Source organism: Homalodisca vitripennis, chromosome 6 (assembly GCF_021130785.1).
Source record: "Homalodisca vitripennis isolate AUS2020 chromosome 6, UT_GWSS_2.1, whole genome shotgun sequence".
In the NCBI taxonomy this organism is placed as follows: Eukaryota; Metazoa; Arthropoda; class Insecta; order Hemiptera; family Cicadellidae; genus Homalodisca; species Homalodisca vitripennis.
This window is the reverse complement of record NC_060212.1, coordinates 116,785,040-116,810,996: the sequence shown is the minus strand read 5'-3', so window position 1 is coordinate 116,810,996 and position 25,957 is coordinate 116,785,040. Positions and strand designations below refer to the sequence as shown.

General features: G+C 31.8%; 1 protein-coding gene across 1 annotated transcript in view; it reads right to left on the bottom strand.

Annotated features, from left to right (window-relative positions):
• The window catches only part of LOC124365532 (nucleolar and coiled-body phosphoprotein 1), a 61,431-nt gene extending 36,639 nt beyond the window's left edge, over positions 1 to 24,792 (bottom strand). Inside the window, exons 1-2 of the mRNA XM_046821519.1 lie at positions 24,597 to 24,792; positions 3,223 to 3,500 (exon numbers count right to left, since the gene is read on the bottom strand). Of these exons, the coding sequence (XP_046677475.1) occupies positions 3,223 to 3,411 (189 nt within the window). The 5' untranslated portion in view covers positions 3,412 to 3,500; positions 24,597 to 24,792. The remainder of the gene's footprint in view (positions 1 to 3,222; positions 3,501 to 24,596) is intronic.
• Between the last annotated feature and the right edge of the window lie 1,165 nt (positions 24,793 to 25,957).

The following is a 25,957-nucleotide window of genomic DNA, read 5'->3' as shown; positions in this document are numbered from 1 at the left end:
GACCATTGAAAATTTAACTTTAAGTTACAAGATTTTTAAATAAGAAACAATGCAGCTTTCTGTAATTCATTGAGCACTTATCATGATACACTTCTGTGAAGGCCACAGTAGTCTCTATCATGCTTGTGTAATGAGAACACCAAGTATGCAATGTTTCCTTTTAATATTATTATACACATGGATGCCGTTATTTATATTCAGAGGTCATGTATATACCAAACCACAAGATATAATATAATTTTTTTTGTTATTTTTTGTCTGCGTAATACACTACATTGTGTTCAACAAATATTTTATTAAGTCTTAAGTTTTTATATTTTAACATTTGGTTTTTTTGTATGGTCTATTATTTGAGTAAACAAACGTAAAAACTATTGTTTTATTGCTTAAATCTGTAGAATATGGAGGTTAAAATATAGTCTCTAAGTTTTTAAAAATAATTTCGGTACTATATGTATGACATAATCTTCGTTTTTTTAAGTGACTAGTGAAATAAAAAATTAATACTTTTAAAGGTAGATAAGAGATTTTATATAATCATGACTAGTTTCAACTAAATTGTGTGTGTATTGTAGTGTGCATGTGTCTCAAAATGTATTGTTTGACTGTTAAGAATATAAAAGAACACACAATATAGTTTTGTATTTATTACAGGAGGCAATTTTTTAAAGTTTCAAATGTCACATCACTTTGTTTCATTAGCTATTTTGGTCAATGCTCAAATGTTGGAATTAAAAACACATTAAATTTTGGAATCGTGTTTGAGAAAAGCGATGTATTTAGGAATTATTAATTCAGTTTATCCAAGGAGGTCAGGTACATAAATATTAAGGGACTAATAAAGATCCTATCTTATGTGGGAACAATAATGCACTTTATTAATAATCCATTTCTTTTCTGCTTATTAACTCATTTATTTTTATAGACACTTTTTAACTCAATTCAAAATGGATATTTCAAGATGCATTATTGTATACTAGAAACGAAGATCCAAGCAAATATGGAACTATTATGTAGTATTTTAAATTCATACTGATTAATTTTCTCATAACAAGTAACTTAAAATAAATTATGGCAAGAAATATTTAACCAAACAAATAATAATTTTAAATAAATATAGGATTTATACTGTATTTAAATATATTTCATTTTATTTATAAAAATATTATACTTTTTCATGTTTTTTATCTGTTGAGTTATTAAAAATGGTATAAATTGTTCCATAAATGCAAAGTTTACTGCAACTTTCAAAGTGATGCAGTTGATTTTGGGTTTGGAAAATATTTGTTACGTTAAATTTATAGTCTTTTTAAGACACTTCCTGAATACAGAAAAAGGAGAAAAATGTTTTGAACGCTCCACATGAAATAGACATATAAAGTAAAAGATTTACGCAAATTTGAGATCAGGCCCAAATAAAAACGGCTGATGATAAAAATGTGACATTTTTACAGTATGTACATGAGTTATATCTTCAAGGAGTGACATATCTTTATTTATTTAAAAAATTCAATTTCTTCACGAACAAAATATTTGAAGGCATATAATTGTCTTAAATTAATATTTCATTAAAAAATATAATTATAATAAGAAAATATTTCCTTAAATCATACAATAAATTAACAAAACATGTCACTACCTGATGCTATAATTCATCTATATACTCCAAAAATTTTGATTTTATTTTCAACCGTTTTTATTTGGTCTCTAAAACAAAATTGCCTAAATTTTTTTATTTAAATGCCTGTTATTTCCCGTGGAAGGACAAAAAAATTCCTTTTTTTAAGTAATTTATCTAAAAAATATATGATAAAAATATTCTCCAAATCCAAAATTGACTGCATCATTTAAGTTTGCTAGACTATTTGTTATGACAAATAACAATATTTCAACCCATGTTTCCTACATTCAATACTAATTACAAGCCGTTGTGCTTATCTAAATGAGGTGAAACCAAAATATGCGCCAACTCACTCGTCTGCGAGAAGTGATCCTGTTCTGCCCAGTAGGCAGTGGCAACCGTGTTGTAGGTATATCTCTCATAATTAATCAAGTGCACACAGTGTAACACAGTTATACCACACTGTACATGGTACAGTATTACATTATACTGTGAAGACGGTAGAGTACTCACAATGTAACCACTTTCACCACTACACAGCACGGCACCTAACTGTTGGCCTCAATACTGATCACCTGGTCCCGCACAAACAGTGCTCATTTGTTGCCAAAACTATTTATACCCCCACCGGCCCGATCCAGATTGCCTACCATTATACCACAGTGTTTGTAAACCTCACCTTCATTCATACAGGCAGACGGCCACTGCACGACAAATATAGTTTCGTGTTATGTAAGTTTAAATACACTCGTGTTATGTATAAAATCACAGCTTACACTACATATTGTTATTGATCTCAAATGGAACTAAAAACGAATGTCAAAAAAGCTATTGTTATCTTTTACATGATAATAACTGTGAACACAACTAAGAGGACTTTGAACGTGTACAGATAAAGAAATAAATATTTATACAGAAAGTTGCCTGATAAAAAGACTTGGATTGCACTTTTAACCTATTGCAAAACAAGAATATATTTTTACTACTTTTTACTATCTACAAAACAAAATGTTTATTACCAATATTTATTTTACATTAATTGCTAATGCTGATAAAAGAAATTTATATTTCTATACTAATGACCTTTTCATCTTCCAACTTGACATAAATTAAACCTTAATTTCCTTGAGAGGCTAACTAATTAGTTCTTTAACATGTAACCTATATAACTTTGAAAAGAATTATCTATGGTAATTTTAATAGATAAATATTACATGTTCCTTAAGTCCAAGGTACCAGCTTTTAAAAAGTTTAATACCACTAAAACCAACCTACTGTAAATCGAGAAATGTTCCTAACTGACTGTAGTTTTTTATGAAGACATTTTTTTTGAACTAATACAATTTTTTAAATGCTCAAACATCTCAGAATTTAACAATTCATACATCAAAAAAAGAAATTAAGTTGTAAGACCAAGTACATATAGTGACATAAACTATAATAACATGCACAACTGTTGAAAACATTATTAAATAAATGTAGATGTTGTAAATAAAATATGATTTGAAAAATTTGCGAATTATTGTTCTCAAATTATGAATTGAATAAAATTATCTCTTACACTAGAATAAAATCATAATTACACCCAAAAAACTACTTACCTTGTTCTCATACACTTTCGAAATAGGTAATGACAAATTTCTGACGTGTCTTCTAGAAAATTTGTTTGCCATCTCTCCACTGTTCTGTTTGCCATTGTCAAAGTGAACAGTGAAAGCGTAGGCTTGGGGCAAGTTGGCCACCTCTTCAGCGAGCTGGGCAGTATCAAAACTTTCCGTGTCCGATTCCATAATTTAACAAGCTATTAAATAACTCATATTGTATTTAGCTTTTCGCTTGATTATTCACTTCTTTGGTCATGTTGTCATATGGGATCGATCTGGAAAATATTCATACACCATCACTAACTGCTGATAACATAAACGCAATTGAATTAGTTTTCAATTTCAAATAGCTTTATTCGAACAAAATGTTCATCATCGTACAATGAATAGTTTTATTTTGTTATTTCTAATTAAAATGTGTTCTTAAAACTAGGTCTTAATATGTACTACACAATCATTTTAGAAAATGTATCTACATGTTGTAAAACTCAGTCAATTGAATACAATAAATACTTCTTTAACTAAATAAGTCCTTAATCTATTCTTAAATTTGTTAGTATTGTTTTCTCTTTTTATTGTATCTTGCAATGATCTAAAAAATGTTACTCCTGTAACATGTAGCCTTCTTTTTGTAGAACTCTAGATAATGATGTTCGAGTATGGTGTAACTTATTTCTAGTGTTGTACGGTTGTATTTCAAAAGATTAATCATCTTCTATTAAATTGTATCATATATATATATAGGTGACGGGTCTTTTACACTACTAATCGTTGACTCAACGACCCTTTCTGAGAAAATAACAAATAAGACAGGGTCATTTAGTCTACAGGTCGTTGAGACAACGACCCCATTTTGATATTTAAGATTTTCTACATAGGTTCGTTGTGACAACGACCCAGTAAAATGAATGAAAAGGGTCAATTACTCAACTGGGTTCGTAGCAACAACGCCACTTTTTGCAGTTTAGTTTAATATTTCAAAAGATGGGTCGTTGTCTCAACGACCCTAAATTATATTAAATGCTTATATTGAAAGAACCAGGTCTTTTACTCAACCATTCTTTTGTGTCAACGGACCAAAATGGAGAAATGTATAAGCAATGTGAAGAAGGGTCGTAGCGACAACAACCCATTTTTAACTCAATGGATAAAATATAGTAAGAGGGTCGTTGAGACAACGACCTACTTTTAACTGTTCAGAGGTTCTTTTAGTCTACTAGGGTCTTTGTGTCAACTGCGTGCAGCCGGACATTGTGGCGAGATGTTACTGCGCACCAGTCGTACGGCGCTGAATGTTGCGCTCGTATTGATGTAGCGTACATTATTCTCTTGCCACTATAAATTTACAAATGTAATAATTTGTTTTGTATTCATTTAAAATTATATTAATATAAACCCCTTTTACCGGATACAGATATACTTTATAAGCAGTAATGATAAGACATTACCAAGTAAGAGTGATAAAAATGGAATGCAAATAAATATTAAAAATGGAAATTGTAAACGATAAATAGCAATTCTAAATATCAAGAATATAGATCAAATTAATAATAGTAGATAAAAACCTGGAATAACAAAAACCTTGTTTTCTTTTATTTATGGTTGGTAGTTGTTAAAATAGCCATATATATATATATATATATATAATATATATATATATATATATATATATAAACAAATAAATATATATACACACATATATATATGTGTATATATAATATATATATATAAATATATATTACATACATTTTGGTCTGTAGTGGTTATGGATTCTGGGGGTTGTGATCGTGAAAATCCTAAATATCTCCCGGAGATTCCAGCATAAGGTAAATTGCAACTGTTTTATTATTACATGCACCTAAAAGTTTCCTTACCACCATTTTGTATTCTATTATTTTGTATCAAATGTTTGGTCAAATTTTCAAACATTTGTATCTGGTTTGAAAATTTTTAAATTTTGAAATAAAGTTTACTGTGCTGTTGGTAAGTAGAACACTTTTGCAAAAAGAGTTACGGGACAATGTTTATATGCGGCTTGATAAAAATACAAATACAATTTATAGGGAGATAAGAACTTCCCAAAATAAAAGCATTGCCTTATTATTTACAAAGATAATTATATTAATCTTTTAAATGTACATAAGTTTTCGAGTTTTATATAACTTCGTTACAAAAATACTTTCTGAATGGCAGTTGAATTGAAATATGGCGATATTCAGAGATACACTGACATTGCGAGTGACATTGGGAGTACTCAAAATAATTTAGTATATTGAAGGTAAAGGTTAGCAACTTGTAAAGGCGTGCCTTAGATCGATTGTTTGCTTTATATGAGGAAATATTAATAAACTATCAGAAACACTCTACAACTAATGATATAATGCTCGGTTGGCTCACACTGGATTTAAAATTGTAACATAAAAATCTAAAAATACAGACTGAAGGTCGTTCGGACTAGCGTGCGTTCGGATTACTGTGGACACGGATTCAAAGTGGACAGTTATTGAACGTTTAAAATGTTGATTGTGGGTGACACCATAGTGTGTACTGGCTAGCGATAGTACTAAAGATTATTTAGCAAGCAATTGGTATAAAGGTGCTAAAATTAACAGGATAGTCAACTTCTTAATTTTTTATTGTTGACATCAGTAAACTATGGTTATGGAAAGTGAAACGTAATTTTCATTCAAAATTTAAAGTCAGACCAAGCTACTGTAAAATTTTCAAAACTGCACTTCAATAATCATCATTTTAAATAAAAACAGTGGATCAATGTATTATCAAGTAAAATATTTCATGCCTACAACTTTAAATCTTGTTTAAACAAGAATGTCATTCTCAATTAGTCATAATCTTCAGTAGGAAACAAAACTATGATTAAATCCGTACCGGCTGCCACAATGCCTTCCAAGGACCAAGTCATCAGTGGGAACAGAAGTTTTGAAGGATAAAATTCTCCGAATCCTTGTCGGTGACCAGGATATCTTCCTAAGTACCTGAAACCGTAAGTTTAAATAAATGTTTTCTGAAAACTAATAGTTGAATATTTTGCTAGCTGTCTGGATTTCATTACAAGAACCTAAACTCAAAAGTATGAAAATTTTAGTGGAAGAAAATAGTTGTGATGGACTGGCCACAGCAAAATTCCTTGTCGGCGGTTCTAGATGTCAAGCCTGGACCTGAAATTCTCGGGGCGGAACAACTCTGATGGACTGCCACAGCAAAATTCCTTGCCGACGGTCTAGATGTCAAGCCTGGACCTGAAATTCTCCGAGGCGGAACAACCCTGATGGACTGCTACAGCAAAATTCCTTGTCGACAGTCCCTAGATGTCAAGTCTGGACTTGAAATTCTCCGAGGCGGAACAACTCTGATGGACTGGACTGCCACAGCAAAATTCCTTGCCGACGGTCTAGATGTCAAGCCTGGACCTGAAATTCTCCGAGGCGGAACAACCCTGATGGACTGCTACAGCAAAATTCCTTGTCGACAGTCTAGATGTCAAGTCTGGACTTGAAATTCTCCGAGGCGGAACAACTCTGATGGACTGCCACAGCAAAATTCCTTGTCGACAGTCTAGATGTCAAGTCTGGACCTGAAATTCTCCGAGGCGGAACAACTCTGATGGACTGCCACAGCAAAAATTCCTTGTCGGCGGTCTAGATGTCAAGCCTGGACCTGAAATTCTCCGGGGCGGAACAACTCTGATGGACTGCCACAGCAAAATTCCTTGTCGGCGGTCTAGATTTCAAGCCTGGACCTGAAATTCTCCGAGGCGGAACAACTCTGATGGACTGCCACAGCAAAATACCTTGTCGGCGGTCTAGATGTCAAGCCTGGACCTGAAATTCTCCGAGCGGAACAACTCTGAAGGACTGCCACAGCAAAAATTCCTTGTCGGCGGTCTAGATGTCAAGCCTGGACCTGAAATTCTCCGAGGCAGAACAACTCTGATGGACTGCCACAGCAAAATTCCTTGTCGGCGGTCTAGATGTCAAGCCTGGACCTAAAATTCTCCGAGGCGGAACCACTCTGATGGATTTCCACTGCAAAATTCCTTGTCGACCACAATTTCTTATCAAAGATCTAGATGAGTAGCCTGGACATTAAAGATCTCAGTGGAAGAAATCAAATTTTACGGATTGCAACAACACAGTTCCCTGTCAACGGTCGAGATGGCAAGCCATGACCTGAAATTACTAGTTGAAGAAATAATTCTTATAAATAGAAATACCGCCATTCCTTCTTATTGGCTTGAATGCCATTGTAGGATCTGCCATTCTCTTGAATTTATGAATTGATCCAACTTACAGTAGTTACAAAATTCTATAACAGCTTAGTAGTCTCAGGTACTGTCTGTACTTGGGGGGGTGGCGGAGGGTCAATTGTGAAATAAAGTTGTAAATGAATATGAAAATATTTTCTTTTTATTTCAATGAACGATAAAAATCCTTAGTAATAGTTTAAAAAGATAACACACTATTGTGAATGAGCTGGTTTTAATGTTCAATAAAACTTACAAAACATTCTTATTCTGGCTGCATTTCACAAAAGCTAAAATAGGCTGCATCTTATAATTTTGTCTTTTAGGAGACTTAAAAAAACTCTATTGCACTTAAAGAAATACTGTAAAATATATAATCTCCTTTTTCACCTATAACAAAATTATGCAGTGTTCAATAATATTTATCGTCACTGTGTTAAATAGAAGAAAAAATAAAAGAACCATTTTTCACTTTTATATTTCAGGGGATTTAATACCGTCTTCAGGAAGTTTTTAAATTAAGTTAATACAAATCTATAAAACGTAACAAGAATCATGAAATGATAAATTTAAACACAGTGCATAAACATTTGATAAAGTCCAGCTGACGTAAAATTTTTCTTATTTTAATCTTGTTCGAACAGTTGATTTTTAGAAAGGATGGAATAAAACTTTTAATTTTTGACAAATTTTTAATCTTTAACAATAATTTAAATTTATGTCTTTAAAAATTTTGTATTAAATTTAGACCAAATGGGTTTTTTTTTGTCTTCAACATGATTTAATGAGTTTGCTCTACGTGCTTTAGTTTTAATCTGTTGTAATTTTCATCAGGGAATGGTGGTAGTTGGTGTATTCCTTTTAATGTAAAACACTCTTGTTTATGTTCTAGACCATGTCTTGCTAATGGTTTTTCTTTATTTTTATGGAATATATCAAACCTATGCCCTGTCATACGGATTCATAAATGGTTAGATGTTTGGCCAATGTATTTGTATGGAGCATTACTTGCAATTTATTTGGTATATTAGATTTTTTAGAATTACAGTCATTGTTGTTCAATTATAGGATGGCTTTATATGAAAAATATATATCAAAGGGAGATGTTGCGGCAAGCCAATCAACCTTTTCACCAAACTACTTCCTTTTAATATTAGTATTTTTTTAAATAATTTGTTTAACTATTTTGCTACCAGGCAACTTATTTATAGAAAGGTGTGTCTCTGATGTTAAATTTCCAAAATATACATGTACGTATATTTTTTATATACGTAAACTCGAGACCGGTTGCAATAAAACTATTGCATTGTCTGCTAACGACACCATTTTGAGGAAGGAACCACCTCACCCGAGCCTTTACCTGAGACTACCTCACTGTTGTTTCTGTAGTTGTAGTTAGAATATTTAAGTTTCATTCCATTGATATTTGACCATAGATTAATTTAAAACTGTTAAAACTATCCAATGCAAACAAACCTCTTTTAACAACTTATACATGTAATTAACAAATCGATTACATGGTATAGTTTGATACGCTAAATATTCTACAGTTACACGATGGGATTAGCTATGAGTGGTAAGAAAGTTTTGATATCAGATGATGTATATAGTGTCGACTACAGTAACTCACCTAGACTTATAAATGAACTCAATCAGATATAATACAAATAACATACGGGTAGTGGAGCGCACAGAATTCAAGTACGTATATGTTACAATATACCTAATATATTACGCTCAGCCGAAAAAAATGAGTATACATGCGCCAAAATGGAGCTCCTTCTTGTCTATGTATAAATAAAGATTCATATAAAATTTAAAGCACACAAAAAAGACATTTTTAGAATATCTTGCGGATGGATAGGGTACTTGTGTTACCATGCCACATCTAAAAAATGTCATATGACTGTACACAGTTTGCTTACAAATTTATTTCTTCTGGCGATTTTTCCCGTCACTGTACGGTTAACTGCAATAGCAATTTAAAAGTGATCGCTATAAATCAGTAAACCATATATAAGTCAATTCGTTTTCGATATATTGTGCGGTCATACAGACATACAGAAATTAAATCTTTCGTCCTTCTCAGATGAGTGGCTTCGGCACTGTCAATCGAATTCCTCATAGTGCATGTTTGGAGTTGTAGTTGTCAAAATTTAGTATTAGTGTTTTCATTTGTTTGCAATGTTTTTCATTTTAACTTTAATTTGAACGTTGGGTACTGTTTGATTAACCATTTAATAATAATTAGAAACCTCAACCTGTTTTCCTGACAGAAGTAGAAATATGAATGACAGTTACATTATTTCAGTTTATGTACATGAGTGAAATATATTTTAATACATAAACAAGAAATGGGAATCATAACTAGAAATGTATGTCTTAAAAAATATTTCTTATTATTTTATAAATACAACTGTTACCAGACTTTAAATCTAGTTCAATAATATATACGTATAATAAACAAAATATTTAGATATAATACTTATACAAAGTATTTACCCTTATATTCAGATGTTAGGACTAAACTCGGCACAGACGCAGCGCCTTCATGCCTACCGGGCTAGGAGTTGACTGATTGACCCCTGTTTCGTTTGAAAGTGCTTGTTTGGGACGGAGGGGCGTTGAGACAACGATCAGTTGAGTAAACGCCCTAGAATGTCTTATTTGAGGTTAGATGCATTATAGGGTCTTTGAGTCAACGACCCCTTAATACATATATTTCAACTTATTCTGAAACTAGGTTGTTGATTCTACGAACCTTTTTCTACTTTTCAACTTTTAATTTATATTTGGGCCGTTGATACAAAGATCCGTAGTGTAAACGGCCCAATTTAATGAATTAGATAAAAAATATAGAAAAAGGGTCGTTGTGTCAACGAACCCACTTGTAGTAGTTTCTATTCTTATATTCGGTATATGGGTCGTTGTGACAAAGAACCATTGGATTGAACTTTTAGTTTTTCTTAGTAAATCGGGTCGTTTGTCACAACGCTTCGTAGAGTAAAAGACCCTCTGTTATTTGTTATTTTTTCAGAAAGGGTCGTTGAGTCCAACGATTAGTAGTGTAAAAAGACCCAACACTGATATTGCAAATTATAAAAATAGGGTCGTTGAGACAACGATTCGTAGAGTAAAAAGAGCTGCCCCCATATATATATATATATATATATATATATATACCAATGTATATGTATATATAGTCCATAAACTATCTGAATTTGCATATTTTTCAAAATATTCACTAGCTGATTGTCCAAGTCATAATTTGTTTATAATTCTTATAGCTTTTTTTGTTGTTTAAGTAATTCTGCAAGCCTTGACCTGTGGGGAGAGTTTTTTTTAATAGTTTATTTATAGAAATATGTTTTATACAATATATACATTTTTTATGTATTCAATTAATTTTAATTCTGTAAAAGTTTAGTTATTAACAAACTATCTGTTACATTTAACTAATAAAAATTAGACACTGTTATAATCTATCTTTTAAGACAAACTTAATCAAAAATCCCATTTTGACAAAATTAATTAATACACAATGAAATAATTATACATCTTCTAGTAAATAAGTAAATATAAGGTATGACAATATAATTATACCCATCAATATGGTAATAAACATGCACTTAAATAACATAACATTTTAAATAGTAGATATGGCAACTCAGGTACATCAAGCAATGTATATGTTGTTACCTGAAAATGTTGTTTAATCAACAATGCAAATATTGAGACTAAAATGAGTAAGCACAATTAATTTCAACTACACATGAGTCAGACACACTCCCAAGTGTAGCATACATGACTGTAATGAGCATCCATTCAAGAATATTGCACCTGCTATCTTGAGTGCCAGTAGATAAATTTTCCAATCAAAATGAATCATTTCAGTATACTCTGAAACCTAACGATCACAATCAATTATAAAGAATGACTGGTCTCTGTGATTCCAAGTTAAACAACAATCACAGAAATCTAAATGAGGATAAATTAGTTGTACAATCAAGAAGCTTTATTGTCATTAGATACACTAGTGTACAATAAACATAGTTAGGAACATAGTAAATATGTACTATAATACTAATAAAAACAATATTACATTAAAATTATTTTCCTTTAAGTGGTTCATACATTTGTGGTCTGAACATAAACATTATTGTAGTGTTAAAAATTAAAGTTTTATCAAATAAAAATGTACAAAACAGGAAGATAAAAAACAACTAAGTGCCAACAGTGTAACTACACAGCTTCAACGTGAACACTTAACATTTAAACAATTTAAATTATCACTTAAACAACATTAATAAATAAAAACAAAGTTAACACAGATACAATAGTTTGAAAAAAATAACAAAGGTTTACAGTTTAAACATTAAGGTACTAGTATCACAGGCAAAGAATTCATTAACAGTGTATAAGGGAGTTATCGTCAATTCTTAACAAACATTTTAATTTATTGATACTTGTCCAAGCATTATCAGATAATTTATTGAAAAATTGATACTCTATAAAGCAGTGACTTTTTAAGCATTTCTCAAGTCTTACAGGAATTAAATTTAACATATTTGGCCCTTGAGTTATAGTTACAGGCGTTGTGACGCATCTCATACTCATTCAGATTTTCTTAAAGTTTTACTAAACAATAATATATATTATCTGTAGACATAAAGTATAGAATTGTGCATACATTTCAACATGTTACAAATTATTAAGAAAAGCTACATAGAAAAATAAAATATTTCTATGAGTAGTATATCAATTACAGTAGTATTACGAGACAAACCTGATACAATACCAAATTTTCTTTATTCGTTAAAAATCAGTGATTTTTTTTTTGAAATTTTAAACACTAAGCTTGTCACTTCTGTTTAATGACTGGTTCATATATTTTAGGGTTCTAGTCCTTATTAAAATGTTAATTTTGTTATTTTTCTAATTACAACAGACTACTTTAAGGGCTTCCTTGTATTTATTAAAATACCTACTAAGATTATTATATCTTAATCAATTATCTTTAACGTTTATTGACATTTAAAGGTTTTTTTTATTTATTACCTCAAATGCTTTGTTTGTTTTTTCTTTTCAATGGTTAAAGGCATATTAGGGGTTTTTGATCTTATTAAAATGCTTACTTTGTTAATATTTTAACAGTTCAAGACATTTCTTGAACTTTATGGGTTTCTTGTCTTTCGACAAAACGCTTAGTCTTTTCAATAAAAATTGTTGTCTTTGTACTTTTAGAGTTGTGGATACTGAAACGGAATGGATTAAATAATAATGAATAGATCTAATGAATGGCATGTTCCTCCATGGTAAAAATTTGTAAGTTAAAGTTTACGGACTGAGTATTTAGTTATGTTGTAATTCTAAAAATTATCTTTATGACCTTGTAGTTCTAAAAATTATTTTAATGCTTTCAATATCAAACTTTAACTTGGTTTACATCATACAAAGCTGTGAAGTAACTGTTACACAAATTGAACAATGTTTATTTATAATTTATGAATTTTTAATGGTAATTATTAATATTCTTTTTTAATTTATCTATAACTGTTATATTTAACATGTGGCTTAGTTTTAAATTTAGCTTAAGAATGAATGAGAAATTAATACAAATATTGTAATACAATTCCAGATTGTTTAAGAGAATTGTAGTTTTTTCATTCAATTTTAAGCAAAATACGTAATGGTTTGCAAGATATTAAATAGTGTAAATAAACTCTTGGCCTCTTTGTCAACATTGCTTCCTTTTGGAATGTAGAAAACAAGAACCAGTTGTATAATAACATATAATTTTCACAATAAATCAAATAAAGTCTGTTCTTTCTAATACTGTAGCTTTTTAGGTCCTCGGCAATAAAAACTCTACCGAAAACAGTGGCCTCCAGATAATATCAAAGTATCAAAAACCCATCAAATTTTTTATTATTGCTTAATTTTTAAAAGAAAAATACTATTTCCTGCAAAAAAATAGTCTAGTAGGTAGGTACACATTCCTATCCTGATACAATTAAATATGTAGTTTTAATTCATTTGAATATTGAGCATAACACAAAGATATTTAGAAAGCAATATACAAAAACAATGCTTCCATTTCATGCATTTTTAGCCACATGATGTAAAACACCTGTTATAGATTCAAGAATTCTTTATGACAAAAGATTCATATTCAGAACACAAGAAGAATAAAATTACAGTCTCTAAAGTTCAAGGTTTTACCGATCTAAGCCTTTCACTTAATTTGCTTCACCTTTCAGCCTAAAAAATGAACTTTGGTGCTTTGCCAAAACTGTAATTATATTGAGGAAAAGCAACTTTAACAAGGTTTTTTAAACTTTGACTTTAACAAATCAATACATTATGTGATTCAATGTAGGGTATGTTTAAATCATTTAACCTAAAATGCACAATAAAAAACAAATACTAAATGCAGGTGTCATAAAAATTATAGAATGAATGATACACAAAATTCTAAAATGTAATATACCGGTATTAGAAATAATGGTAATGTTCAAACAGCTTGATTATGGCTGATTTTTTTAGCTTTTTAGACATTAAAAGGTTTATACATACTATACACAGTATTTTAGCTGATTAAAGCTTTATGTTTTTTTATTACAGTATGTAAATGTTATTATTAAGAACCGAACAGGAACAATACTTTATTGAAATCACGTCTTTGTCTGTCCATATGTGTGATAGTTCTTTATAGAAAGATGTCCTAGAGATTTAAAACTTGGTACATGGGTTTATATTGGTTCAAGGAAAAACCATATTAATTTTAAGGCGAAAAAGTTAAACCCAGAAAAAATTAATTGATTTTGATTTTGGGGGGGGGTAGAGGGGGCAGCCCATTTGTGTGTGTGCTACCTCGTTCCTAGACAGCTTTACAAATTGTAGTGGTCTGCATCATTGTTTTTGGTTCCCCCTTTCTGATAGTCCTCAGAGTTTTAACTTTTACTCATTATAGGTTAAACAGTACCAGCAAATTCCTGAAGGACTGAAGATATTTCCACTATTTTCAAGATAGTTAAAACTTATTTCTAAAATGACCAGAAGACAATAATATCTGTCTTAATCTAATGAATTAATACCATAAACCTTTTTTAGTGAAGGTTGAAAGATATTAGGTCATTTAAAAATAATAAAATACAATGTATAGAAAGATTACATGTAGGTAGTAAACTCTCAATAATCCAGATTATCAATCAATAAGAATTCAGTATTTTTTAAAGTCATATGATTCTTTTTTTTATACATTGCACAAGGCTTGTTGAACTAAAAAATGTTTTATTTTTATTGAATAGCTTACAATAACTTTGTTTTTTAGACAGAAAGTCTTACAAAACATTTATTAAAAAATCATTTACATATTTTAAAAACATTGTCCTTGGTAGGTTCTGATATTTTAACAGGTTCAATTTCATCTCTAGAATAATTATGCTTATTTAATTTAATAATGATTCAAGAAAAATGTTTCCTAAGTAAAGTGAGATATTATCAGACACCCAAACAGACAGACAAGTAACATCAGTAGACAATAGACAATAGACAATAGACAAACTTCTTTATTTACATATTCATTAAGAACAGTTATAGAGTCACATAATATTATTACATAAATATGGATGATGAATGTTTATACATTTGTGTTTCAGTTAAAAAAAAAAAGTCAAGGTACATTTTGAAATCTCCTGTTTCATTGCAGGCGTTGAGGAACTCGTCCAGTGAATAAAATGGTTGATTTACTAGGATGTCATGCAGTTTTCCTTGTAGGGCACTCCTCTTCAATCTTCTCATTGTTTCTGGGAGAGCGTTCCACAACTTCCGGCCGATATAAGATGGTTTTTCTCCATAAATTGCTGTGCGATGTGGAGGCAGAACGTAGTTGGCTGCATGGCGAGTGTTGTATGAATGGATATCTTTCCCCTGTTTGAAGACCAGGCTGTGCACATGTAGAATTACTTCTTGGATGTATAGAGCAAAGTGACGGTCATTATGCCGAGGGTTTGGAAGGCTTGTCTGCAGCTTTGTTGATGTTCAAGGTCAGCGAGGATTCTAATTGGCTTTTTTCTGCAGGACAGCACCTTGTTGAGGTTTCCGACAGAGGATCCGCCCCATACAGCAATCCCATACCTCATATGGGTTTCTACTAATGAATAGTAGGCTGTTTTGGCATTTTCTAGGTTTCCAATCCATTTTATTGCGCCGAACAGCATAAATACCTATGCTGATTTTTTTGCAAAGGCCATCCACATGCTCTGTCCAGCCGAGATTTCCATCCAGAATGATTCCAAGGAATTTACATGGTTTTCAATTTCTACGTCAGGTATTTTTGGAATGTAGTCTTTTCTTTTACTAAAGTTAATCTGTATGGTTTTTGATGGATTTACAGCCAGGTCATTTTTCCTGCAGTATGTCAGTGCTTTGCAGAGGGAGTTGCAGGCGGTTGTATGTACTCCTTCTGCAGTGTCATCCTTTATTAAGAGTGTTGTGTCATCAGCATACATTACACAGTTGGTATTGTGATCTTGGATGTATGCTGGGAAGTCATTGACAAAATAAGACAAAGATGACTGGGCCCAGGACTGATCCTTGTGGCACTCCACGTGTGACTGGTTGTGGGTTTGACTGGTAGGTGTTTTTATGGCCAAGTGTAATGTTCTGTATTTCAACTACCTGTGTTCGCCTGACAGATAGCTCATAAACCAGTTGTTTGCTATGCCAGTAATGCCAAGAGATTTAAGTTTTTCTGATATGAGGTCATGTCCTAAAACAGTCAAAAGCTTTTGCTATAGTCAAGGAGGAGAGCAGAGATGTACTTTCCTTTGTCTATTTGGTCAATTATGTATTCTACTAAGCTGACTGATAGCTGATGCTGTTGATTTACCTTTAAGAAATCCATGTTGGCAGTTAGTAACTATGTTATGCTGCTCTAGGTAGGTCATAAGTCTATTGAATACTACTTTTTCTATTATTTTTGAAAAATGTTGAAAGAAGTGAAATAGGACGGTAATTTTGAACTTCAGTGGTTGGTCCTTTTTTATGTTTTGGGATACACTTTAGATTGTTTTAATGCAGTAGGAAATTGGCCAAGTCTAAAAGATTTGTTTATTATGCTGACTAGAGGTGGTATAAGCTCATCAGCACAATACTTTACAATTTTAGCTGAATATTCATCCATTCCACTGGATGGTTTTTGATTTAAGGGAATAGATGGCAGCTCTTACTTCTCTGAAATTTGTGGGGCCTAGGTTAAAAACAGTTTGGCAGTTGTCTTCTATAGACTGGTCATTTTCTTTTTTATCCTGATTTCCAACTGTTTTTCTGGTTGCTAAGTTTTCAGTGTCGTTTCAGCAACTTGAGAGAAGAAAATGTTAAAATGTTCTGCAACTTCAGATGGGTTATTCACGACTTTGTCATTTATTATAATACTGGATTGAGATGGGATTTTGTGTTGTCCTTTTCTTTCATGGTTAATGACTGTCCATATGGCCTTGGTTTTGTTTGCAGCTGACTCAATGAAGTGTGAGTTTGCATTTTGTCGTAGGGTTCTAAGTTTGTTGTCATAATTTTTTTTCCTTTCCACCATAACTGCTTTATCTTGGATATTTCCTGTCATTTCATATTTGTAAAGTGCCTTTAAGAAAAATATCCTTGAGGTATTTTGTCTCATTGTCATAGCACAAAGTTTTTTGGTTTGTTTTCCTGTTGCTTTTCTTCTTGGGGCAAGCAATGTCAAGGGATAATTTCAAGACTTCCAGAAAAAATGTCGTAAGCTGAGTCAGCATCAGGGGCAAGATTGATAGTATCCCATTTTTTTGTTCATCAGAAGAGATTTCAAGTTATCTAGGTTGGTTGGACTGACTGAATTGTCTTTTGAAGGAAGTTTGCGGCAGAGTGTTTATTTTCATAGCCGTTTATCTGACATATCTGAGCAGTATGATCAGAAAGTCCTGTTTGTAGAATGACTGTGTCAATGTTATACTCAGGTATGGTTGGTGCATATACAATCAATTGAGGTGGCTGTGTCATGAGTAATGCGGGGTGGCAAGTAAGGGCAATCTTTTGATGTTGTGTGTGTGCAGTTCAGTTTCTAAGATTGTTGTTGTCTATGGTTTTTTTCATCCTGTCTATGTTAATATCTCCGATCAGCACTAGGTGTTTATTGTGTGCTTGTGTGTAGTCTAGGATGTTTGACAGAACATTTATACTAGCCCTTGTATTTTCTCTGGGTGACCGGTATATACTCCCAGGATGTGTATGTTTCTGTCAATTGATTCTACCGACACCATAGCCGCTTCACAGCAGAACTCTTGACATAGGTGGGATATAGCGGTTTCTTTGGTGCTGTCTGCTAGAGTGTCCTCTGCATAAATAGCTACACCACCCAGCTTATGGTCTTCTCTGCTAAAGTTTGCTATTAAAGAGTATCCTTCGAGTAGAGGCTGCCATGTTATTTCAATGTCTCAATGAACTCTCTCCATTTGAGCAGGATTAAAATAGTTCTGCTATCTTCTTCACTAAGGACATAAAAGCTTAAATGAATTATTATTAACCATATCCTAAACTAAATCTTTGTAAGGCAAGTAATTGTCTTGTAAATAGGAAGTTAACAAAGTGATACGCTAACTTTATTTGGCATCTCAGAACATTATCAGTATGAATTTTTAAACAGCCTATAAATTAATTATAAATAAAAAATAATAGGTTATAATTATAAATTCATAAATTTTGTTGTTAATCCTATTAATATTATTAATGAAAAAGTTTGTGAAAAATTATGTTTGGATAATTTATATGTTTTGGTTGTTGTATGTTTGAAATTCAATCACACAAAATTTAGTGAGCAGATTTAAACGAAATTTGGCCTGCATATTATAGATCATATAGATATAAGAATGATACATAGGCACATTTTAAATCCAAAATACTACTAATTATGAAATACTTATTCCATAACTTTGTATTTGCATGAACGAAACATCATTTGATGTAGCATACTGCAAATAGTTAAGACAGTATTATTATTATGTAACTTTTACTACAGATACTACATATGCTAGCCGTGACAAATTAAAACCATTTAATTTATTTTGAATACTCAAAATTACATTTCCTTTGACATTGTGGGACGAAATACTTACAGTAGCTGAAAAGACAATAACAGAAGGACCAGGCACTAATATAACTCAATGAACTATTTGCTCTGTGACTACAATTTGAGGAAAAAAAATTCTATTATTTTATTGGCACTTATAACAACTGTTTCATCTCTGAGCCTCAAAACACTGCTCCTTAAACTTAATGTCCAATTATTGGAAAAAGGATTAGGATTATCACAGGAATGTTTGGTGTGTAATTAAAAAATTATATGCCTAAAATGTCCTAGCATTTCAGCAGGAGTGTGTGAAAAGCTGTGGGTATCTGCTAATAAGTTTCTAGTATAAAAACAATTGTTTATGAATTAATAACTTAAACTGATTTTTTATTGAAAAATATATAACATATTTTTTATGACATAATATTTTTTAGAGGTGTAAATGCTTGTATTTTTTTAAACATTTATAGTGATTGGTGGTAATTACAAAATTACATCCTAAAAATAGGACTTGTAATGATTTTTCAACCAGCTTCTGTCTTTTGCAATGATCTTAACACCAGTCCCACACTCAATTATGATCCGATTTTTTTCCTAAGCATCATTAATTTATTGCACTTTGGTATTACTGTTTAGCTTCTGATGATGACCATTCACATGTTTTACAGAATTTCAATGTAAATAATGTGTTAAATATTTCATTATCTTGCGTTAATTAGAAATTAGAAAATTTATAAGTGTATTCAAACATTGCTATGGTATGCAGGTTTTGTTAGACCAGATTTGTCATTACAATGCAGGAACATCAGAACATTTATTAAAATATATAACATAGGCCCGCTAGATAAAACATGAAAGAAATTTAGGAGCATAACTGATCAATATCGGTTAATAACAAAGCATTTGATGAAATTGAGGTTAATATTTAATATTGATCAAAACAGTGATTGAGTTTAAAACAAAAAACCATACTATTTCCTTAAAATTAGTTATAAACAAAAATGTACATCCAACCATAACCTGCTTAGAATTCTTGAAATCGAAGTAATAGTTAACTGTATTAACCCTTTTATTGCTATGTCACTTAATAAATTCTTGTGCAAAAAGTACTATGCCATTCTGCAGCAATATGTAGAGTTTTAGGTGGAATTACGCTGTATTTTTATTTTTACAATTATATAGACTTCCAATAAACTACCATGTTTTAAAAATAAACTTAGTTTAAAATAAATATAAAATTATATGTCATAACATATTTTTGAAAGTTCAGCAGAATCTTGAAACTTTTTATAATCCACTTAAAACAATTTTCACTAAACCCCCAACTTAAATATTATTTCACATCCAAATATTAATAGTCCTAATCAATAACTCAAAATGTATGAACTCTCTAAATGCCAAACATGCAAAAAAAAAATAAATAAATAAATAAAACAAGAAGTGGAACTGGTAAACTAATTGAAAAATCTGAATTATCAATTAAACTAACAAAAAATATCAAATTTAAGGCAATATTAATAATATTGTAAGTCGAACGATGTATGTCAACAATGTCTACCAGTTGAGCTGCAAGCATCATTCAAAAGATTATATTGGTAAAACCAAGTAATCTCCTTACAATAAGGTTGACTACCCATATTTTTGATATTTCTCATCAAATCTTTAAAAAGCCTTTTGAACATAACAACCTGTCATCATGTTTCAATATGGATTCCGCAGGAGCAAAAGTACAATGGGTGCAATTTTTTAATTTGTGGATCATGTTGTAGATGCTGTGGATGGGTTGCAGTGTACTGTTGGTGCCTTCTGTGACCTATCCGAGGCGTTCCGACTCAAGCATTGAGATACTCATTGAGGAGGTCAGATAATACAGAGTGGCTGGGACCGCACTTGGCTGGCTGACCTCCCCTTTTTTATAAACAGAGAACAGAAAGTAGTGGTGAATCCGTGGGCAGAGAGTGGCTATGATAAGATTATTTCAGGTGCCCCACAGGGCTCAATACTGGATCCTTTTCTGTTCCTCGTTTACTGCATCGATCTTCCTAATGTAACATCCAAGGTGCAGTTCCAGAATAGGAAAACGATACCTCTATTGTAGCTTGCAACCCTAATAAGATTCATCTGTTACAGATGATGACTGAAACCCTTGACATACTGGTGTGTACCAAAAAATTTTTCTTGGCATTAGCAAATCAATTCTTTAATCCCTTGCCTCAGTAAAGCTTATTTTGCATTGCTGACTTAATCTTCATCTGTTGATATCTCAGTCATGAGACACGTTTGCTTTGCATACTTCCACTTACTCATCTCTTATGGCCTATATTTTGTGGAAATTCTTTGGAAGCACTGAGGGTCTTCTACATGCAAAAGAGAATCATTAAAACTCTTTGTGGTTTGTGACCAAGGGAAACTTGAAAACAAAAAAACTCAAATCCTTCCACTTCTTTAACTATTTATCCTCCAGTGTCTCGTATTTGTCAAATCACATTCTCATAGATTTTTTTGAAAGGAATCACCATCACAAGTATTCAACCAGAAATTCAAACACCTTGCAAAATTCCAACTAAAGAACCCCATTTTAAATCAATTTATTTTTGTCCAACCTGTTGTTTAGCTAATAATTTAAAGTTTTTTTGGCAGGGTAATATAGCTTTATAAACAAATCAGAAATTATAGAAAAATAAAAACTAAAAACCCCCATTTACTTGTTTTCTTTCTAATATAAATAATGGTTTGAGTTCTAATAATAATAACTCAAACCCGGAGTGCCGATGACCGAGCGGTCTAAGTCGTTGGACTTTGGGTCTGAGTTAGAGATAGCGCAGGTTCAAATCCTGTCTGTGACCGTTGCACTTTTGATCAGTACAATAAACCTCGTACTGTATCGACTCTCCCCTTTATTCTGTTTGATAAGATCCTCGTAGAGGCCAGTGGCCCATGAGGACAGACAGAGTCAGGCTTAAAAGGGGATCGGCCTCTCCTTAAAAAAAAAATGGAAAATTTAACAACGTGTACCCTACACTGATTTTGGTATTTTTTTCTTGTATGAACCTCACTGTAATGTATTTATCAATACACAAGTATATATTTATCAATAACATACATATTTTTATTGGTAAATCTAATAAAACACAAAACAAAAGTAAAGTTCTGACTTTTAACTAAAATAATGTATGTTACCTAAGTCATATTTATTCAGTATTTGAGTAAAATATTTATACAAATATAATTTTTACTTATTAACTTATTTTCACATTTTTTTATTTTTGCCAAATATTTGACTGACTGTATTTAAAAGAACCATTGATTAAAAACAATTCCGGACCTACCTCCAAGTGAAAAAATAAAACCATCACTTACTTGAACAAATGTGGGGTTGAGTATGATAAGCAGAGCCGGTTTTTTATATCGATGTTGACAAATTATATTAATTAATTATAACTTTCGATATAGCAAACTGATACTGATTTTTGAACAATAACTAACTTTTATCAACTATAAACATTTTTTCATATAATAAACGTATTTTCTTTTAAAGATAATAACAGACAGTCAAAAGCTCATGGAGGACCGTGAAACAAAGTTTAAAAAGTGGCATATCAGCCAACCTGCTTGCAGATCATCTCAACTCTCTGTGAGTATTATATAACTTTCTGCTAACCAAAACAAATGATGGAACACTTGCGTTATAAGTTGAAACAAAATAAATGTAGATTAAAAAAAAAAAACTGCAACTAAAGTTGCATTAGCTAAAGGTAGAGGAAGCATGAAAAATGTTTGGTTGAAACATTTGAATTCTAATTTTAGAATACAGAAAAACAAATAGGAATGATGAACTTAAGACAATAAATTTGTATTATCAATGTCAGTAAGTGGGGATATTTTTGCACTCACAGCGATTCTTGGAACTAAAAGAGTTAATATTAGTTTATAATTTATTATATTAACAGACATTTTGTGTTATATTCACTTAGAAAAAATTATGAGGAAACTCAAATTTTACTTAGTCCTAAAAGGAGCTTTGTGCTACTTCTGAAGTGATAGAATATTCAAGATAGGTAAAGCTGGGATATGGGCCACCTCCTGTCAAGATTCCATGAGGAGGGATAATGGACACTATCTTAGTCTTGTCACCTTGGAAGAAGAAGAGGTGCTAGCTCTCTTCCAGTAAAAGCGTCCCGGATGGATATTGGATTACTCCCTCATGTTTAGACTTGATAACATTAAGTGAGCCTCCACTCACTCGAACCGTCACCCACCGGAGTAAACTAGACCTATAGACTAGCCTTTTTGCCCTAAATAATATATTTGGCATATCTTAAAATTTGCCGTTATTGACATTCCACTCCAGGACATCCATTGAATTGTTAAAATTTAAGTGGTTCCTCCATTTTTGCTGTAGGCCCTATCTACTATAAATTTCATTAGCAGTTATAAAAGCCAAAGTGAATCCTACTAGAAGATAGAATCTTGTGGGGATAAAACGATGTACACACACCTGTTAAAAACATGATAAAGATGTCAATACAGCAGTACAATTCAATATGCTATAATAGGAGTAAAGATCTTGGAGTAACTTTTTCGGGTACGGTCCAATAAGCGGACCCGGTTTTTTATATCGAAGAATATAATCATCGATACCTAATATTCGCATATCGAATCATAGACTATCAATCGATATAAAAGTAATAACAATCATATGTTTAAATTAAAATGTGAATTTAATGATAACAAATAATAAATGAACATAATCAAAATCAGGGAAACTTATAACTTTAACTAAATGAAACAGAACGAAAACGTTTTTTACTAAAGTTGTGTCCACCATTACCTTCTTTTTTTGCATCTGAAGACGACCATGTTAGCTCCTCTGACAGTTACATTTGTTATCTTTCCACAAATATCACATAATGGATTCTTAGGTACTAACCCAACATCCTGAAGCCATAAAAACATATTTTATCGTCTTTTAAAGCAATTTCGTGAAGCTTCCTAAGATTGACGGCCATTTTAATACACAATGTTACGTGAAATTTAAAATATTACCTTAATTGTATTATTTGAAAGTGTTTACAGCTGTTCATATAGATTATTTAAGTTGTTAAAAATAATTCATCAGTATCGATTGATTATATCGATGGTTATGATTAAGTAATATCGTTTGCCAATTTCGATATAAAAAACCGGGTCCGCTTATTGGACCGTACCCACTTTTTCTGTTTATCCATCTATCGCAGGCTTTATCTACACTCCATCATCACTATTAGGTACACCAGATGATATATACCAATTGGGTCACATTGACTGAGGATGGGTAAAGATCATGTAGGACTTATTTCAAGTAATTGTGGTTATTTCTATGAGAAGTGAAGATTTTTCATTATACTTTGAAGTATGTGGAAAGTGAATCAGATAAGAATCTACATTATGCTGCAAGATGCAATATTCCTAGCTAGGCTATGTTGAGTCCTAATGTAGCCTAAAAGTTTATCAATCAGCCAATATCCATTCCAAAGTTTTAATAATTTAGTATATATCACACTTACAAAAATTATTAACAATAATTAGCCTATCAAATACATATTAGTTAACACTTGGGATAACTAGACACAAGCCTCTGAGGATAGATCTAGTTCTACATGAAGATAAAAATATTTAGAACTAGTACATCCAGTAAAATAAACCAGGTCTGAAGCAACTAAGAAAATCCAGTATTCTAAACCTGCTTCCACAATATGCAAAATAACATATGGGCCTAGGTCTTAAATTTCCTAAATTAAGCCTATTTAAGCTACATCAACTTACACTAACTGATTTAACTTACTTATTTCCATAAGGAACCCCATTCCTAAATGGTTATTAATTATATCTAAATTACAAATGTAAAATTAACGTAGCTTTGTAGATATTGTTTACTCCAACAAGTAATACATAAAAACAAAATGAACATAAAAATATAGTTCTGATTTTGAATAAATACTGACACTTCAAAGGGTGACTCACCAATCAGTTAGGCTAGGTCAACGACGTGGTAGTATCCGATGCACAATGAATATGAAACACAGAAAAACTGTTTCTAATTGGTAATATTTACAAACATTTCCACAGCTTTGTGAGCCATACTAGGTGACACAACGTCAAGAAACCGTAAACAATAAAATTGAACCTTTCTGCTATACAAAACACTCACTACTCCAACAGACACAGTTATAGATTATACACAAACATAGTCAGTGACACTCAGACACTGATACCAATGGTTACGCCTAAATTAAACTCGTACTATGTATAATATACTGTATATTTAGGTCTATACCATACACAGAATGATATACAAGAAACGTGAGCTCAATAAAGTTTACTAATATCTACTTCATAAAAATATTAAAATCGCAATTTCAGTTGTAAAGATAGTGAGGGACGTGTGACTAGTTTCGTCAACTTGTGGGTGGGGTAGTTAGAAGAAATGAAGAAAGTTGGATATTCGCCCTTTTTGAGACGGTTCTGGAGTAAGCTTTGGTCTAGTATTATTTAATAAGATGCTTCACAAACAATAAAAAGCCATTTAAAGCGTGGTAGACTATTTAGGTGCTCAGATTCATTTGAGCACACGAGTCAGCTTTCAAGGACGTGCTACAGCAACTACATAAGAGCAACTGAAGAGGCTATACCATAAAATATAACGAATTTCTGGGGTTCGTCTCGTCGTCGCCAACACCAGAGCGGTGAGCGGAGAGCTTGGAGTTAGATGATGCAACCGGAAATACAAAATATGTATGTGTTGGTACCAAAGTTTCTCCCATCCACCTAATAGCCTGCAATTCGTACTGCACCATATGTTATTTTTCCTATGACATTGGCAGTCCTGTCGAACGACGGTGGTTCAGGCGAAAATAAAGTTAGATTTGTTAGTATCTTTTTAAAAGGGCTGTGGATGAAATTGTATATTTCAATTAGTCTTTAGTGATTTTGTATTGAACTATTTGTTTCTCTACTTTTAAGGCTTTTCAATCTATATTTGAGCACTAGAACATTCCTGTAGGTCATTAAAGTAGTTTTGTAATGCCCCTCTTTAACTCCAGTGACTCTAACCGTGAGAGAAAACTCGTTGAGAGACTGACTATGGATAAGAGGGACAAATTTCTTCAGGGTTTCCATACCTGCTTGTCAACATGCCTATTCCAGGCAGATTTATTTTTACTAGTGTTAAACGTTTGCCGGAGAAGTGTATTACCTTTGTGAAATGTTTGTATATATGAGCGCATTTGACAGAATTGATAGTGGTCTATTTTACATTGCTAAACTCAGTGGCCTTGACATCAATTGAACACTGCTGGCTTAGTTTGGATCCTATCTTTCAAGTA